Source organism: Engystomops pustulosus, chromosome 1 (assembly GCF_040894005.1).
Source record: "Engystomops pustulosus chromosome 1, aEngPut4.maternal, whole genome shotgun sequence".
Classification (NCBI taxonomy): Eukaryota; Metazoa; Chordata; class Amphibia; order Anura; family Leptodactylidae; genus Engystomops; species Engystomops pustulosus.
Window position 1 is genome coordinate 210723587 of NC_092411.1, and position 20290 is coordinate 210743876.

The 20290-nt window shown below is 46.8% G+C and overlaps 1 protein-coding gene across 1 annotated transcript in view; it reads right to left on the bottom strand.

The window, feature by feature from the left end:
* Nucleotides 1–8949, bottom strand: part of ANK2 (ankyrin 2) — a 336471-nt gene extending 327522 nt beyond the window's left edge. The window contains exon 1 of the mRNA XM_072119238.1: nt 8501–8949. Within this exon, the coding sequence (XP_071975339.1) occupies nt 8501–8575 (75 nt within the window). The 5' untranslated portion in view covers nt 8576–8949. The remainder of the gene's footprint in view (nt 1–8500) is intronic.
* Nucleotides 8950–20290: the final 11341 nt, after the last annotated feature.

The window sequence follows — 20290 nt, forward strand, 5'->3', positions numbered from 1 at the left end:
AAATATCATTGTTTGTATAATTAAAAGTTATACAATTTTCCAAAATACTTCCTATAACAGTTATACAATTTCCCAAATCTCTGCTTTCTGTCATAGAAAACTTTTATATTTACTTCCAGTGGATAGAAATCTGTCCATAGTTATGTGATGTCACACAGGTGCACGTCTCATTTGTATAACAGAGACTAATCAGAGCTGTGTAATACAAAGAGCTGTGCACCTGTGTGACATCACATGACCAGGGACCGTTTTCTACAGAATGTAAACATAGAAGCTTTCTATAGAATGACAGCAAGCAGAGATCTAGAAAACTGGGAGGAATTGATACACAAAGTATATAGGAAAATTGTATAACTTTTCAATATACAAACACTAATATGTATTTGCTTTAAAATCCTTTAAACATAAAAGTGTAGAATATAAAGCTATATGGCAGTACAGGCGGTCCCCTACTTAAGAACACTTGACTTACATACGACCCCTAGTTACAAACGGACCTCTGGATATTGGTAATTTATTGTGCTTTAATCCCAGGCTACAATAAACAGCTGTAACAGTTATCAAATGTGTCTGTAATGAAGCTTTAGTGTTAATCCTGATTCTTATGACAACCCAACATTTTTAAAATCCAATTGTCACAGACACAGTTCTGGCTGGGATTACAATGATAAAATATACAGTTCCGACTTACATACAAACTCAAGTTAAGAACAAACCTACAGACCATATCTTGTATGTAACCCAAGGACTGCCTGTATATAGTAAGTATATGGATATATGTTTCTGCCCTCACAAATTAGTTTATCATACATACTGTGTGAAGGGATTGTATATGAGTATATAATATGTATATAATATGTACAATTTGAAATAGAATAACGTATACACGTAGGGAAATTTGTTGATCTAGTGAAACAGAAAATGCCATTAAGGTGATTAAGATGCTTGTGCAAACTCTGTGATTCTGACATCTTCATCTCTAGGCCACTGTGAATGAAGAGACGGCTACACTTGAATAGTTTCTTTCATTCAGGTTATGGCATGCCTATAGGCAGAACTCCAAAACAGATGAATAGAGAGACATACTGGCATGGTCACCTCACAACACTGGTTCTAGAGATAGGTTTGGGTCCAAGAGGTAAGGTCTTTGACTACACCTGCATTCAGCCCCTCCTTTTGAGTTTTCCATTGAAGGCTCTGTCACCATTGAAGTGGCACAATACAGCATTATTTCACGGGTCTCTGCATGTCTCGGGTCTCTGCATCACTTACCTCTCCGGGTTCCAGCGTTGTCCCCGCCTCTTAGGGCTAATTGGTGCTGGCCATCCGCTGACCTATAAACGGTCTGCCTCTTCCTGTCACCCCTGCCGGATCTTTGTGCCTAGTTGCCATTGAGAAAGCTTGTTTCCTATGCCCTGTGCTGATATTGTGATTTCCTCTTGTGACCCCGATTCCGTTATTGACTTCGATCCTGTGCTGCCTGTCCTGACCTTTCGCTACGTCCCCGACTCCGATCCTGTACTTCCTGTCTTGACCTCCTGCCTGTCCCGGACTATGATTCTGCTTTACGACTTTGTACTTCGCCTTGACCCCCACTGCGAACATAGTCGCGCCTGTGGAGCAACCTGGTGGTAACGCACTGCAGCAAGTCCAACCTGCTTTGCGACGGGCTCTCGTAAAAACAAGGTGCCAATTAGACCCAAGTGTCGGCTTATGTCATCATCCGCGGTGGTCCAGTGGGTCCACTACCCCTGGTGCCTGACACATCCTATTGTAACTGCAGCAGCTGAACTGCAAACCATGAATGAAGGTGCGTGTTTCTGGTGTCCCACCCACACCAATCTCATACTTATGACCGATCTCGTACTTATGACAAGGCTATTAATATAAAAACCCCTTTCACATTTTACATTTGAGAAATACAGTACATGTCCCTCTGGAAGTTCGCACTGAGTGGTTATGATGATACCTACTTCTAGAAGGAATAACCTTGCAGAAATTCCTGCATACTTATTTCTTTAGAAACCAGAGCTCCAAACCAAATGGATGATCAATAGAGTGAGGCGCACTATAAGGTCACCACAAAGCCCATTCAAGCATCCAGCTGATACTCTTTAAAATGCAACAAAAGAAAAAAGGGGCAGATATATTAAAAGGATTTCCCTTACTCCAGCCACACAGATTTCCATACTCCCCACAATAGTTACTTGTTTAGCTTCACTCCTACAGTGCAATAACACTGTCCAGCCGGTACATCACACAAGATCTTATTGTCTGAAGTCAGCTAGCTGAAACTTACAGAATGCTGAGACAGCATACTTCCATCTGTATATCAAGATAGTACATGCTCATTACATGAGATTTCTGCATGATAATCCTCTAGTAAGGGCCACAACTAGACGGTACTAGAAACACACTTTACTTAACATATTGGGGGAGACGTGTTCTTCCTTTCCAACTGCCTAACACCAGCCTGCAGTTACTACCTGAGACAGTGTTCACATGTTGCGTTTTCATTGCAGTTCTGAAACACATTTTATGAAGGCATTTGTACGTATGCATTTTACATGATGCGTCTGCAATGTTTTTCAAAACTGCAATGAAAGCATAGTAACATGAACACGTATGCGTGTAAAACGCATGCGTCCAAACGCCACTTGTGAATGCGCCCTGACCAATGTTGCTGTATTGGGATGAAAAAGCAAAGAGCTAGGAAAGGCCACATGCCAGGGGCTGTGTGGGCACATTACTTACTGCGGGGCTGTGTGGGGGACAATTCTGGGGGTAATTGGCTCATTACTTGGGGCGTGGCACTTGGACAAGCCTTGGTTTGATCTCATTTGCGTTTCCAGTAATACCCATGTGATGGGTAACAAGCACCTGGTGTTGTTTAAATGCACGACAAACGTGTGAACACAGAATTACACTTTTTGGGGGAGTTTGTTAGGGGCAGCAGCAGGATAACACTGCCGGGGAACCAAGATTTAGGGACAATGAGAGACATAAGATGTGGTGATACACAAGCCTAATGGAGGACGTGTCACCTGCAGTCACTGGATGTAAGTAGGGATTTTTTCTGTGTTGTCTGTAGCTGTATACACCGTCAGTAAAGTTGTTATTGGCACAACCACATGTGAGGGGTTATGTACAGGAGGGGGCATTACTGTAAGAGCGCTACATATGTATTGGGGCCCGTGCCCCGGATCTTTTACAACCCTAGCAACGCCCCTGCCTAAAACAGAGGGGAAACTAGAGGTGGCCCTTAACACCTTAAGAACACAGCCATTTTTCGGTTTTACGTTTCTCACTTTTTGCAGGTATAGACCTGTACAAGGTCTTGTTTTCTGCATAATTGTACTTCCTAGTGATGGTATTTTTATTATTCCATACCATGTACTGGGAAACCGCAAAACTGAGTGTGGTTTTGTTCAAGAAATATGGCATCTTAAACTTTGGGACACCGAGGGGAGGAAATATGCTAAGGAAGGGGGACACATTACATTTTGAAATGCAGCTTCCCGAGACTTCGAGGAGGATGCCGGCAGGGAGCCAGGTAAAGTTTAAAATGCCGTATTTTTCGACCAAATCAACAAACAGTTATTATAAAACCATGTCTGCAGTCTACATTACACTGTCTTTGGGAACCTGCCACCAGTGAAAAATAGCCCTCTGGTGACAGGTTCCCTTTAAATTTTAGCTTTGCATCTACCCTTCTTTTCCCTTTCCCTTATATTTCACTTACCAAAGGAGTGTTTCTAATTGTAAAACAGATTAATATTAATAACAAATTAGGACTATTTTTAGCCAAGGAGGAGTCTGAAATTTTAATTAATACAAATTAATAAAAATGAAAATAGATCATAGGCATATATAATGTTAATAGATAATTGTAATCTTGAATTATGCATTAAACTGGGGGCCACATTTGTATCCACCACAGAAGAATCAAATACCACGCTGCAGCACAAAATATCTCCCCAGTATTGTCAATCAGACAATGGCTGATAGCAGAGATCCTAGTCCAGCCAATGGCTTATAAAATGGATTCTAAATCAAACAAAGGCTGGTTGTTTTGATGGATAAACAGTTTTTTTTGAGTGGGGGAATATCCACAAAAATATTTCTTTCGCGACCTCACTTTGTGTATGTGGCTTTAACCTTTAACATCACAGGATAGCACAACATATGTGGTATGAAAGCAATTGAAGTTATTAAGAGATGAACTGAATTTTTTTTTTTAAAGTAATAGCCAGGGACTAGGGGATAATTTATACTATGTAAATTGTAAATAAAATCAGCTTCATTCAAATGTAGGTTACCACAAGCTTTAGGGCTCATTTTGTTTAACCCTTTAACAAACACAGTTCATTTGGGTCCCCTAAACCACTAGCATATAATTTTACAGCTGGGATTTAGGATCCCAAACCTTAGTCCCTGTGACTGCTATAAGGATGTAGCACTAGACTAGCACCTTCCTTCGTTTTTTCTCAGCATGTATGAAGGTTTTAGAAACCTACCCACCCCAACACCTCTAAGAAGAAAAGCATGAAGTATCCAAACCTTCATCCAGGGCAGTTCTACTTCATCAGAAGAAATTTGTAAGACATTGGGCCTTGTTTGTCAAAACTGTTATCAATGCCCAGCACCAGCATTAACAACCAGGAATGGAAAAGCTTCAACCCTGGGTTTACAACCCCTTAGATAAAATCTTCAAACATGGGCAGCAGTGTCTAAATAGGTGCAGAGAAGGTGGGCTCCCTCTGTCAGCCATCAGCATCCTGTGATCGCAATGACATCACATACCCGCCAGGGGTACTCTGAAGGACTGTACCCACATTGGCATGGCCTAATAGAATGCCTGTTAGTTCTGATTACATAAATAGTGCAGCATATTACATAAGTGTTCAATTTATCTCATGTCAGTGTCCTCTCCAAAAAGCTTAACCTCAAATGATACCAATGAAAATTAAAGAAAAAAAAATAAACATTTACCTACCTCCACGGTCCCTTTCGGCGTCTGGCGCTGCCATCTCTCCGCTCCGTGCCCCCGTTTGTTTACAAAGTTGTGCTGTATTCAGCTTCTGGCCAGCAGCAGTGGCTGGCTGAATATAGAGCTTGGCAGCACCAGACGCCGGGAGGGACATACAAACCACATGTTCATATGTCTAGTACTGGGTAGGGCCGCATCTGCCATGAGGCGGGGTTAAGTCCTGCCTCAGGCGGCAGATTGCGGAACCTTTTGGAGGGCGGATCTCTGCTGCTAGTACGACAAGTCCGTACTACCTGAAAAATCAAATAAAATTGATAAGCAGAGTGGTGCAGCACATCGCATCTGTGTGCACCGCTCTGCAGGACACAGACCAGCCTGTGTCACTTTACAGGAGAAGCGGCTGCCGGCGCTGGCAGGAGAGGAGCTGTGGTGGAGCCTCGGGGCTGGAGCCTGACATTGAGAACAAGGTTTATTATTTTTTGGGGTTGTCATAGCTGTGTACACAGGGAAGGATATGTATATAGGGAAGGATATGTATACAGTGCAAGCTGTGTATACAGGGAAGGATATGTATACAGGGGAGGCTGTGTATACAGGATTATTTACAGACAGTACACTACTATGTCAAACATGTGAACAGACAATTAACAAATTGCTTGTTTGCTTGCTTGTCAGTTAATTAGTTACATGTTACTGAATAATATACAGGGTTACATACATACTCTAATTACAGATTAATTACACGAGGGTACAGTTAACAATAGACAGGGATTACATAGATTGTGCTGGTTCCCTGCTACTGGAGAGAGTGATAGATAGGGGTGATCAGTTCCAGCTTAGATCTGCTGAATATTGCAGCTATACTGGTGGCATTGGCTGGCGCTATTAGCAGCCTCATACTGGCAGCCACAGAAGCTATATAAAGCTCCAAGTGAAGGTTACACCCGGTGGCAACCCTGCCATTGGTTCACCTACATTTCAGAGCCCGGAGTCACCATGGGATTCGCCCAGTCAAGTGGCCCATGCTGTCTGGTGCAGGTGGACAGGAGTCAGCATGGGTTGGGAACAAGGAGAATCGAGGGGGGTGCAGAATAGGGTTGTAACCTAGGTGCAACCAAGGTTGGCACCTTGTGACTCCTGCCGCATCAAGTCCAGCCTGGAGTCGGTAGGCCAAAGAGTGGGTGGGGTAAAGCCTAAAGCTTTTAGGCTTGGCAAGAGCTAATGTCTTGCATTGAGATCACGAAAGTTGGAGGTGGCATGTTCGGGCATTACAAGCCTGATACCGGCCGCTGGTGTACAGGTGAGCCAAAGTTTCCATTGTGATGCCGGTTGCTAAAGGAGGCCACTGCCAAAGGTTAAACCTCAAATAAGGGACAGAAGCACCTGGAGAACAGCTGATTCACCACGTTGGACTGTTCCACATGGGAAGCCTTCAAGTACTGGCCCCGGTGAGAAAACAAGGAGTACTGGCTACGGCGAGACACCAAGGACTCTACTGGACAGGCTGCCTCCTTGTGGCAGTCCTCGCTCCAGATGTGATGGGAGTGCAGGGGGACCCGATGACTGCAACTGCCTCTTGATGTCCTTGATGCCCAGAACGCTGGCCATGACTCAATGGTGCAGGCCTGATGGTCTCCGACTGCTGGATCTGCTCCTGTGCTCTTTGATCTCTGTTTGGCTCCTGTCACTACAGGAATCTTCCAGGCGCGCTACCAGGCATGGAAGGTTGGGAGAAGGGAGCAATGTGCCACGAAGCAGGGGGAAAGAGACATTGGTGAATCAGGGAGGGAGAGGGGGAAGTGGGGGGATTTGATAGAGTGGGCGTAACGGCAGTCACTATGATGGCGCCATCATGACATTAAAATAACAATGTGTGGTGCCCATATAAAGAATATAAGTTGTACTTTGCTGTGTCTATATAGGCTGGATAGGAATAATAGTCCTGTGTCCTGTAAATAAATGCTGCGCAGGATAAGAGAAGTAGTATTTTGCTTTGTCCATATAAGTAATAGTACTTGGATGTGTACATATATGCAGGAGTAATAGTACTGTGCTCTGTACATATGCAGCATAGAAGTTGTACAATCCCATATACACAGGATAGGAGCGGAGTAGACAGGCTAACACAGATAGATCGCTACCACCACTGCTAGAAATAGTTGAAGTTAGGGCTGACAGGGGAAGAATATGGGTCTGTACAAATGGGGGTGAACCAGCCAGTCAATCTTGCTAATTCCACTGCAATGTAAATAAAGTTAGACAGTGTTAGCTTGTTCTTGCAAAGGGGTAAAACTTCGGGTTATTGCTAATATTGCCTCAAAATGTGGCAGCTTTTGCAAAACATCAGCATTTTGTAGCAATTTTATGGTATTTGCTGGAATACGCAATAATTTGACTTAATCCAATGGCACTATACATAGAATATTTGATCACATTTACTGTATACACATTTTCATATAGTACCATGGATAGCAGTGATACCACTAGCCCATCAGACTGGGACCAGGTACAAGCTTCACTCCAGCTGTGTCTATTCTTAAGAGAAAAGGAGTAGTGGAGCAGCCTGGCAACTATCATATGTGTCCGAGGAGCCCAGCAGGGCACAGAAGGAAGATGAAGGCGGCACTCAGTCAGACCACAGATAAAGATGCACTGTCATGACTGGTGACGTCACCTGCAGCTTTCCGGAATAGCTGTGACATAAAAGCCTAAACTTCATTGTTGTACAATGTAGTCCCTCAGTAGTTTGGTAGCCATGCCAGTAGTCAGGAGGCTAATAATGTCTCATTTGACTGTTGTAAATGGTCCCTGTATTACCCACCATTTAGTGCATATTAGTAGGGATGAATGGGTGTGGTATATTGATTTTCACTCACTTGTATATACATTGATTCCTTGAAGAGACTGCAGTATTTTGCTTTTTCTCATATGAAATAAAAATAGATAATGCAAATTTCCTTAAATCAAATGTAAATGAATAAAAGTGAAGCATGAAGAAGGACGGACGTCTGAGCAGCAGCATGGGCACAGAGTGCCAGTCATGTTTACCTGTTGACTGATATACATCATATATACATCCCATAGCTTATATGCTGGGCTCTATGTAAAGTCTTGCCACATTATAACATACACTATATTAAGGGAAATAACCAGTAGTAGCTGCAGTAGTGCCAACACTGCCATTACTAGCCACAGGCGTGGCAAAGCCACATAATTCTCAATGCCCTGTGCCAAAAACAAACAATATGCACCTATCATGTGCTACCTGTGTCCCTTTCTATCCACACTATGTGATATTTCAGGGACTGGTGCCCGCTATGCCCCATGGACCATCCATGTGCCAGTTGTGAGGCGTGCTCATGACAAGTCAGTGCCCTTGTCTATGAGGAGAGAGGTGTGGGGAGGTTCCCATACACATAACACAGGGCAGAGCAGGGCACATGTAATAAGCAGCGCACGTTATAGGTATACAATGGCATGGGCACCAGCTGCCCCAGCGGAGTCACCCACCTGGCGGATCCTGGGTGGCATGGGGGGAGATACACCACCCCCTGGTGTAGAGGCGGCAGAGGTGGGAGAGGCCATGTTCCCTCCCTCCTTCTCCAGCAGCAGTCCCCTCTGTGGCCGCAGGCTTTGGGCGGGGAATCCTGTCGCCGTCAGACACCTTCCACCTGACAGGCTTGTGGCATGGGTGGCAGCAGGGCAGGGTGGCAGCAGTGCTTGCTGCAGTGACCTTCCCGTCTCCGTCCAGCAGTGATCTGCAGAGCAGCGCCAGGCAGTCTGCAGTGAATGTGTGACAGACACTGGGGGGAGAGTGCTGGGATTATTACAGCAGGAGCTGGAGGCTGGGCTGCTGATGAGCTCACACACAGCTCCCTCACACTGGCAGAGATGCCAGGGTGCACTTATCAGTATGGGATCACCCAGTGACACACTGCTAAACTCCCAGGAGGTGAGCAGTCAGTGCTCTTCTGCAGTACATCCCTTTTACTAACCCTCTCTTCCCAGTAGATGGCGCTGCAACTTTAAAAGGGTCTTACAATTAAAGGCAGTCCCCAGGTTACATACATGATAGGTTCTGTAGGTTTGTTCTTAAAGGGGTTATCCGGGTTTAAAAAATTTTTTATGGCCGGGCAGGGGAGGGCTAGTTAAACATAATAAACATGGACTTACCTCCTCCGACGCCGCCGATGTCACGCGCCGCGGTCACTTCGATCCGTGCCCCTGTAAACAAACAGGGGCATGGAAGCCGTGCACAGGGAGCTTCCGGTCCGCGTTGTGGACAGCTCCTCCTATCCGTCCCTATCTCTCAGCGTTGTAAGCGCTGGGAGATGGTGCGCATGGGAGCTTCCAGCCGGCCGGAAGCTCCCTGTGCGCCCTTGTACTGAAACCGGCGCACGGAGAAGACGGGCCGCGGCGCGGGACATCGGCAGCACCGGAGGAGGTAAGTACATGTTTATTGTGTTTAAATAGCCCTCCTCAGCCCGGCCATAAAAAAATTTTTAATCCCGGATAACCCCTTTAATTTGAATTTGTATGGAAGTCGGAACTGTATACTTTGTTATTGTAACTTCAGTCAAAATTATTTTGGTCTCTGTGACCAAAAAGATGTTGGGTTGTCATAAGAACCAGAATTAACAATAAATCTTAAAGGAAACCTACCACTTGTAGTGGCAGGTTTCCGATGGCAATATCGGGCACCAGCTCAGGGTGAGCTGGTGCCGGAGCTTATTTTAGTTAGTGTTTTAAACCGCGGTATCACGGTTTAAAACACTTTTTAAATGTTGTAGCCGGCGCAGGCAGGTACGCGCTCGGCGCTTACCGTGCACGCGGCTACATAGGAAGTGAATGAGAGCCGCGTGCACGGTAAGCGCCGAGCGCGTACCTGCCTGCGCCGGCTACAACGTTTAAAAAGTGTTTTAAACCGCGATACCGCGGTTTAAAACACTAACTAAAATAAGCTCCGGCACCAGCTCACCCTGAGCTGGTGCCCGATATTGCCATCGGAAACCTGCCACTACAAGTGGTAGGTTTCCTTTAATTGCAGACACATTTGAGAACTGTTATAGCTGTTTATTATAGCTTAGTGTTAAAGTACAGTAAATTACCAAAATCCAGAGGTCTGTTTGTAACTAGGGGTCGTCTTTAAGTCAGGTGTTCTTAAATAGGGGAGTAAGGAGCCCCACTAATCCAATGGGCACGTGACAAATAGCTGGAGCACAGGGTGTAACAGAACCCCACCGCCAATGTTATAACAGCATGGTGAGCATAAGATCCTACTACAGGAGTGGGCTATTAATTATCCTATGGGGGCCAGATGAGAAATTGGAATCAAAATGCCCCCTCTCATTATGCCCCAAGGCATAGTGTCCCCTTCCATTATGCCCCCATCTCTCATTACACCCACATTCATAATGCCCACTTTTATAATGCTCTGTCCATTATGCCCCCATTTTTACTGACCCCTTTTATAATGCTCTCACGATAATTACCCAATCTATAGTACCCCCTCTTATTATGCCTCCATTCATAATGTTCCCTCTCATGCCCCCATTTATTGTGCCATCTTTTATAATGCTCTCTCCATTATGTCCCCATTTATAGTTCCCCTTCTCCTTGTGTTCCCTCTCATTATGCCCCCATCTCTCGACACACCTCCATTCATATTGCCCCCTCTCATTATTCCCCGTTTATAGTGCCCCGTTTATATGCCACCTTTTAAAATGCTCCCTCCATTATGACTCCTTTTAAAGTGCCCCTCTCCACTTTTCCCCCTTTTATAATGCGCCCTCCATTATGCTCCCATTTATAGTGCCCCCCTCTTCTTATGACCGCATTTATAGTGCCTCCTCTACATATGTCCCCTTTTATAATGCCCCGTCTCCTTATACCACTTCTCCTTATGCCCTTTTATTTTTTGTCCTCCATTCCATCCTCCACTTTTTATGACAGTGCAGGTTTTAAGAAAAAAAACAAAAAAACAGTACTCACCTTTCCTCTAATCTCTCTCGTGGAGGCAGCCTTCTGTTCTGCTCCAGCAGTGTATAACTCCCTGCTCTTCCATGGTGACAGCTGCTGGTCCCACTCTCAATGCCTGAGCGGTCGTGGTCGCCTACCTGCAAAGCATCAGCATGCAAATGCAAGGTTGGGCCTCTGAAAGGAGAGCTCAGGCTGACCAGTCAGAGACAGTTACAGGTAATATTTTGTGATATTTGTAGCTCCAATAACAAAAAGTTCTCTTCCCCCAGTTTTTTTGAGCAGTAACTGCAGTAGGGTAAGATTTTGGTGGCTGCTTTAATATAATGGCCAGGTGTAAGGTGTACACGAGATGATGAGTGTTCCCTGCTGTCTGTGTGCAAGCGAGTTTGGTGAGATGGCCACCGTTCGTACTGAGCTCTCAGCTGCAGAGTTGCCCCACCTCCGGATGCTAACAAGTTAGGTTAGAATCCAGGATTATTTATTACAGATTAGGGAAGAGGCAGGCAGACGTATTCTACCATCAGATCTACTTCTTATGGTAGATTACTCCTGGTAGGTTTCCTTTAAGGACACAGCTCTTTTTTTCAAATGTGCCATGTTTTATTATATGCAGTTATAACTTTAGAACGCTTAAAGGAAATCTAACACTAGTTGGTTTTAAAATTAAACTACACGTACCTACCTAAAGTCGTCTTTTCCACAATCCCAGCACTGGACTTCTTTAATGTTGAAACGCTGGGATAGCTGTAAAAAAAAGAGCTATGAAAAGAAGCTACAGAGTACCAGGCGCAATTTTCGGCATACCAGGCTGTTAATTATTCATGCCTCCTGCTTGATAGATACCTCACTCTGGAGAGGGAGGTGACCCCACGAGAGAGGCGTGAATTCACGCCTCAATACTAGCTAAGAAGGCAGCAGGGATGACTGATAAACCGTCTAAGAAGGTCAGTAGGATTAGAGCAGAGCCAATATTTTTTCAATGTAGACACCTAAATGTTGAATAATTGACTGAACACCCGATAAAATTGGCCTACCTTTCAAGGGATTTGTACCTTTATGTATTTTTGGCAAACTGTAAAAGGCGGCCATTACAGGGTTTTTGGGCAGCAGTCATATTCCTCCTTGATAATCATTTTGGCATCCAGGGCTGAGTCAAGTATGCTTTGTAATTTTAGTAAGGAGATTTCAGTGGGATTGTTTTGCACCACTGCAAAGGATCGTTATCTATCTATCAGTTGTAAAGTGACTTTCGGATTTACCCTTTTAGCCAAAAATGGCTACCGGTACCGGGATGAGACACTAAGACACATCAGTCTCTTAGAAAATGCAGACTCACAATCTTTATTAGCGTGCAGCCGCATATAGAAAACACAGAAAATCATCTTTATAGGGGCGTGAAAAGGTGATAAAAATACTGCAATGCTATAGGCCTGTTTGGATATCTCCCCATAAATTCACTTTCCCAAAAAATGCAGATGAACTTTACATATTATTTGTCACACAGAGCACTGTTTCCAGGGAGACTGAATGTTTGATTCCTGAGAAGAAGACTCTGATGGCTACTCGGTGAGGCCAAAACATAAGATAAGCAGGAGCTGAAGCAAAAATATAGGACAAGAGTCAAGGACAGAACTGTCTCTCAGCAGATTACACAAAATGATGTTTGAATCATGAGATGCATAGACATTTTACAATATGGCTGACAGTGGTCAGCATGACCGCTGGCTAAGACAAAATGGCATCCGTTTAGACCGAAATGACATCTGTAGAGAAATATATCTCTCACGATGACCACTTTATTACTTTGGTCCTTCAATACATTACTTCCCCCTTTGTCCAAGGGTTTTCTCTTTCTTTTTTCTCCAAACACTCCAACTGCAATCTCTTCTATACTGCAATTCAGTTTCTTTATCATTAAATACCAACAAGTCATCCAATACCACTACTAATAACAAAAACATCTATACTTGATCCGCTACTGGGGGGGTTTAGTGCTCCAGTAAATGGACCAAGGCCATTATGTGATAGTGGCATCTCAACAAGGCTTTCCAGTAGACTGATGTCAGATAAGATATCAGTCAGGATGCCTAGTTCCTTACTCTCTTTTCTGTCTTAATTTGCATAATAATTTTATCTACTTATAAAAAATGAACATATTTCATTTGTTAGTTGGAACGAATGATAACCCTTTGCTGACTACATACATTTCTGCAGTAGTAAGTTTTGTCGAGGACAAATTAATTATCAGGAATTTTTGGTCCGTCTTCTCTGATTCCAGTTGCGGAGAGAATATACTGGGCCCTGAGCTAAAAAAGGTGACAGGAGGTAGATGTTGCTTTTGAGGTGGCAGATTGTATTACAGTAAAAATCCCTAAAGAGTAAGACCAATCACGGAAAACAGTAACTCTATTTTTGGGGTCAAAAGTCCCCATTGATTACATTTTGTTAGTTTTTTTGGGGGGGAGTGCAAAGTCCCAGGGTCAACATCTGCAACATCTGTATGTTCTCTCCGTGTTTGCACGGGTTTCCTCTGAGTCCTCTGGTTTCTTCCCACTCTCCAAAACATACTGGTAGGTAGAGTAGATTGTGAACCCTATTGGGGACAGGGACTGATTTGGCAAGCTCTGTGCAGCACTGCATAATCTGTGTGCGCTATCACTTTTTGATTGGGTACATGTGACTTTTTATCACTTTTTATTGCTATTTAGTTTGAACAGATGCACAAAAATCTGAATTTTTGGCATGTTTTTTTTTTTTTTTACAGCATTCACCGGTCTAATAATGATATTATTTTAGTGTACGGTTTGTTATGGATGAAGCAATTATTAATATGTGTGTTTTTTATGTTTGGGAGTTTTTTTTAACATATAGGGCATTTAGGGGACTATTATTACTAATATTTTAATTTAAAATGTTTACAATTTTTTACTGTCCCACTGAAGTACTTGAACACTGGTGATCACTCCTTCAAACTGATGTATGGCAGTGCATTATAGCAGTCAAAATATGCAGATGCATATATCATATATATATATATATATATATATATATATATATATATATATATATATATATATATATACACTCACCGGCCACTTTATTAGGTACACCTGTCCAACTGCTCGTTAACACTTAATTTCTAATCAGCCAATCACATGGCGGCAACTCAGTGCATTTAGGCATGTAGACATGGTCAAGATAATCTCCTGCAATTTGAACCGAGCATCAGTATGGGGAAGAAAGGTGATTGCCTTTGAACGTGGCGTGGTTGTTGGTGCCAGAAGGGCTGGTCTGAGTATTTCAGAAACTGCTGATCTACTGGGATTTTCACGCACAACCATCTCTAGGGTTTAAAGAGAATGGTTCGAAAAAGAAAAAATATCCAGTGAGCGGCAGTTCTGTGGGCGGAAATGCCTTGTTGATGCCAGAGGTCAGAGGAGAATGGGCAGTCTGGTTCGAGCTGATAGAAAGGCAACAGTGACTCAACCAAGGTAGGCAGAAGAGCATCTCTAAACGCACAGTACGTTGAACTTTGAGGCAGATGGGCTACAGCAGCAGAATACCACACCGGGTGCCACTCCTTTCAGCTAAGAACAGGAAACTGAGGCTACAATTTGCACAAGCTCATCGAAATTGGACAGTAGAAGATTGGAAAAACGTTGCCTGGTCTGATGAGTCTCGATTTCTGCTGCGACATTCGGATGGTAGAGTCAGAATTTGGCGTCAACAACATGAAAGCATGGATCCACCCTGCCTTGTATCAACGGTTCAGGCTGGTGGTGGTGGTGTCATGGTGTGGGGAATATTTTCTTGGCACTCTTTGGGCCCCTTGGTACCAATTGAGCATCGTTGCAACGCCACAGCCTACCTGAGTATTGTTGCTGACCATGTCCATCCCTTTATGACCACAATGTACCCAACATCTGATGGCTACTTTCAGCAGGATAATGCACCATGTCATAAAGCTGGAATCATTTCAGACAGTTTCTTGAACATGACAATGAGTTCACTGTACTTAAAGGACACCTGTCATCAGGTCTCTGCCACTAGTCCTGTCACCTCTACCTGTTGGAGCAGCTCACAAGGATCCCATCCCAGCCTTTATCTAGTTATTTCATACATTAATCATTGTAAAATCATCTATGCTTTATTATGTAAATGAGGCTGGTCACATGGGCAGAGGCAGTGATGTCACCCCTGTTACCCCTCCCCTCTCCTCCCCCTGCTCATGTCTGTGTGTAATGTATAGTAAAGCATGGCTAGTGTGAATGCTGCATCTGCTGACATGCTGCATCCTCCTAATATACAGGTGAGAGACACAGACATCAGCTACACATGAATCTGACATGTTCTGCTGTAACATGGCTGCCTGGAGCTGCTGTATCTCTCCTAAACACACACACATGCACACACAGGCTGCAGGGGGCGTGGCGACCAGCACCAGGAAGCACATCATTATACAGCCTCACTCCATTATACAGGCTGTCAGTCATGCACTGGGGGTGTGGCTGTGCCTCCCACTCATGAATAGAGTGGACAGCTTGAATATGCTAATACTTTATTGGACATTTCACAGGTCATTTGCATACAGCTTTAGCACCTCATTGCTTAGGTTTACAGGCATGTAGGGGGACAATGAAGGGATAGAGGCAATGCTCTCTAATGGCAGTTTATGAAAATATATTTAGTTTAGGGGGGTTATTTTGCATGACGGGTTCTCTTTAAATGGCTTCCACAGTCACCAGATCTGAATCCAATAGAGCATCTTTGGGATGTGGTGGAACGGGAGATTCGCATCATGGATGTGCAGCCGACAAATCTGCGGCAACTGTGTGATGCCATCATGTCAATATGGACCAAAATCTCTGAGGAATGTGCAACGTCCCCCACCGGGGCCTAGCCCTTGAGGTGAGGCCTGGAGACAGCTGGGGCCCGCGGTACCGGAGTGGCTGGCGGTTGCGGCCTAAGCACGCTATTGTCACGGTGCTTGGTACGGGGGAACCGGAGGGCTGTCCTACAGCCTGGCAGGTCTCCAGCAGGGTGGTGTTGGCAAGAAAAGATGAGGGAGAGGCTGCTATAGCGGATCTCCCTGGGGCAACCCCTTAATGTCCCGAGGGTGAGTCTCTGGGTGATGGACAGGGTGCCGGTGCTGAGGGCAGCGGTAGTAGCAGGGACCAGACGGAGGCAGAGGTTGAACAGAAACACTTACAGTTCTTTATTGGAACCGACGGGAACATCCGCAACGTGCCTTTAACAAGATGGTGGAGTACTGGAGAGGTATTTGGAGGGAGCCACAGGATGTAGATCACCAGCCTGGATGCAAGAGCAGGCTGGGAGGCAGCTGTGTCCTTAGAGGATGCTTCAGCTCGGTCCTGGATCTCTTCAGGTATCACCCTTGAAGGTAGGATGATACCCCTTTCCTCACTACACTAACTCTAGTCTTATCCTCCACCTCAGGCAGGGGCTAGGCTCTTCCTGCACTGGTCTGGTGTGCTAGAGACTCTGAGCTACTGCTCAGCTAACTACTCTCTGCTTGCGTCCTGCAGACCCAGAGGGCCTGACTAGGACCGGTCTCTTCTCCCTTCTGGGAGAGACTGCTCTCTTCTCTCTCTTGAGAGAGACTTCTCTAGAACATTCCTGGCCAGGGGGTTTTATTACCTCCCTTTGGTCAGGTGGTGGCTGCTCCTCCCATTACCTCTCAGTTCACAGAGACAGGATGTAACACATATCATTGGATTAATCACTGCAATGTCCCCTGTGTGATGTGGTGACATGTTATGGGGCTTATTCGCAAACCCTACCTCGCCATTGCATCGGCGAGGGTGTTGCATACCCCGGGGGCAATTGAAAGAGCCGCCCTCGGCTCGACTACAGATGGTTTGGGGCACAGAGGGGGCTAAGGGCACTTCTAGGAAGTGCAGGCTATGTGAGGTGTAGGGACAAACCGCCCATGGTCCTGGAGACAGGCACCTGGGTTGGTGTTGGACTAAGACAAAAATATGTAGCTGTATGACAGTTGGTCGCTGACGCCATTAAACCGAACTGTACAGTAGGAAAGGTGTGGTGTCATGTCCTGTAATCCACTCCTTGCACCAAGGCCTGTATATTTGTTTTATCAACGCTTCTTCCCTGGCGGCAATTATATAAGGTGTCTATCGGCATTGCGTTAGCATATGCGACACAAGTACCTCCTGACTGGCATCCTTACCCATGTATGGGTGGCATCCAGGTGCTAGCTCTGTAACACCCCCGGTCCCCGAAGGACCCGCAGTTTACGGACTACCCCCATGTGCAAACCTCGGTTTGAGGGATCAGGTAGCGGTCAGTGTGTTACACAAAAAGACGGTCCGACACAGCCACACTACAACCTGAAAAGCCTATGAAAGGGTTAATGCAGACTACTGGCAGATATGACAGTGTGCAAACAGGTAAATGCTCATTGGCTTATGAGCCCAATGGGTACACAGATTATAACATCACAACGTTACAGATAGATAGGCTACTCAGGGTAACAAGATAGTAAATGTCTCTTTTCCTGCAAAGGAAAGGCATAAAGAGTGCAAGCATAACGTCCATACCTAGAAGGAAGGCATTAAGTGCAATATAGTAGTCAATAGCAATAGCAACTTTTTCCTGGAGTATCTGGCAAAAGTCTCTCAGAAGGTCTCTAATGACAAAGTCCATCTTCTGGGTACAGCCCTTGATGTGGGGAAAAGTGCTCTGAGATGCAAAGGGTCTCCTCTTTGTGTAGAGGGACAGAGTCCTTTGAAGAAATCTCTGCTGTGGCAGAGGAAGGGGTGCTATCATAGCACATGACAGTGTATAATCTCTTGACTGAGATAAATAAGGGTAAGAGTCTCAGGAAAGTCTCTGGCTCTTTGGGGCAAGGACAGAAATATACAATATGTACAATGGACATAGTACCTGGAGAGGGCTACAGCCCTTCAGGGGTTAGTCAGATGCACCTTCGCTGGGTTCAGCAGGGACAGGATCCAAAGTCAGCAGGGAATCCTGTGCATCCTCAGTGGGAGTAGGTGCCGGCTGGGGACACCCGGTGGCAGTAACGGGTACTGCAGGTGCAGCAACATCCTCCGGACCTTCAGGGGGAGGAGCGCTGTCGCCCGGGGTGTCGGCTGTTCCAGCCGGGGGCTCAACTGAGCCAGGGACCACGGAGGGGTCCAAGAAGAAATAAACAGAGCCCGGAGGCCGCGCCGCGGCTCCTTCCAGCTCCGGTTCTTCCGGGGCCGGGTCATCACCCCATTGGTAACCGGCAAGGGGAGATGTGGGCCTAGATGGAACCTCCGGACAAGGTTCGCTAGCCGGGATGTCTTCTCCCACAGAAGAGCCGCGGGACCTGGCAATGCTCCCAGCAGGGGAGACGGTGGGGGTGGCGCCCTGGATCATGCTCGGCCCATGGATGGCAATGGGACCCGTACTCACGATTACCGTGGATGGGGCATTCACATGGGTCACCGCCCGGGGACTCGCAGCCGAGGAAGAAGAGGTGTTCGGAGACTCCGGCCACTCGTCGTCCTGATACCAGTCATCGTGCGGGAAGTAGCGGTCCTCATCGGAGTCGGGGATCCGGATCACACCAGCCGCCCAAGGTCCTCGGGGCCCCTCTTGCAGGGAGAATTCAATGCACTCGCCTGGCTTCAGGTTGTGCTGGCTCTCCGGCAGATCAGGCCTCTTGACTGACCGGCGGGGTATAAATACTTCCCGTCCGGTGTAGTCCTGGGTGGCGAAGCCATAGCCACGCTGCTTGTCGAAGAACCGGACCATGCCGGTGGTGCGGTTCTTTTCCACCCAGGCTCCAGCTGTAGACCGGCCGGCCATGTAGCGTTGGGCCTCTTTCTCGCGGCGGCGCTGCTCCGAGACAGCGTCCCAGAGTCGCTGGCGGGCGGCCTCACCTCGGCCTCGAGGCTGCGGAGGTGCCGGTGCTGGGGCTCGTGGCTCCGGTGCAGGCTCGGATCTCCGTGATGGTCGGGCAGGTGCCGGAACAGGAGCAGGAGCAGCCGGAGGATCAGGAACCGTCACAGCAGGGCTAGCAGGCCGAACAGCAGGAATGGTAGGCCTCGGAGCAGGTGGCACAGCCGCAGTAGGCCCAGGCGTTGGCTCGGCAGGAGTCGGGGCCTCCCCACGTGGCACCTCCACGTGGGCCTGCGGTACCGGGATGGTAACCGGGATAGGTACGAGGAACCGCCCGGGTGGGACTTGGTACTGCGTCACCGTTTGAAAACACGTCCTGGTGACGAAGGCCCGAGTCAATCCTCGGTGCAGCCGATGTCCAGCGGAGGGTCTCCGGACCGGCTGCGCAGAGACCACCACCATAGTCTCTAGTACCTCATAGAATTCGGGACGCTCCACAGGAGGGAAGGGCGGAGGACCCCACATGGTGTTGTCCTCACTGTCCAAAATCCACTCAAGTTCTGGCGTTTCTCTGAGGCAGGGCAGGAAGTCCGCCTCGAGCCAGTGGGAGGAGTCCAAGTCCTTCCCGCCAAGAACTGTGGCGGGCTCTAATTTTTCCTGCGCCACAGGAGGCGGGGTTCGCGCCCTTCGCGCGTGGGTGGAGCTTGATGCGTCATCTGGGTTTCCCGCCAGTGAAGGTTTTGGCGGGCTTGAATTATTTGCTGCGCCACAGTTTCTGAGGTAAAAATCTTCAGGCGCGGCAGCGCCGTATGTAGCAGAACTGGTACAGTTCTTGCCAGGATTAACCTCTGGAGTGCGGGAGCGGCGCTCGACAGCACGTGGCAGCAGTATAACACAGTTCATTCCAGAAACACACAAGTACTTGGGCCTAAACCCGGATGGCAGCAGGGTTAGGCAGCACAGTCTTTTTCTTAATAAAGTACAGTCTTTAGTGCCAGGATAAGGCACAGAAGTATATATCCTGCTCGTGACGCCACTTGCAACATCCCCCACCGGGGCCTAGCCCTTGAGGTGAGGCCTGGAGACAGCCGGGGCCCGCGGTACCGGAGTGGCTGGCGGTTGCGGCCTAAGCACGCTATTGTCACGGTGCTTGGTACAGGGGAACCGGAGGGCTGTCCTACAGCCTGGCAGGTCTCCAGCAGGGTGGTGTTGGCAAGAAATGATGAGGGAGAGGCTGCTATAGCGGATCTCCCTGGGGCAACCCCTTAATGTCCCGAGGGTGAGTCTCTGGGTGATGGACAGGGTGCCGGTGCTGAGGGCAGCGGTAGTAGCAGGGACCAGACGGAGGCAGAGGTTGAACAGAAACACTTACAGTTCTTTATTGGAACCGACGGGAACATCCGCAACGTGCCTTTAACAAGATGGTGGAGTACTGGAGAGGTATTTGGAGGG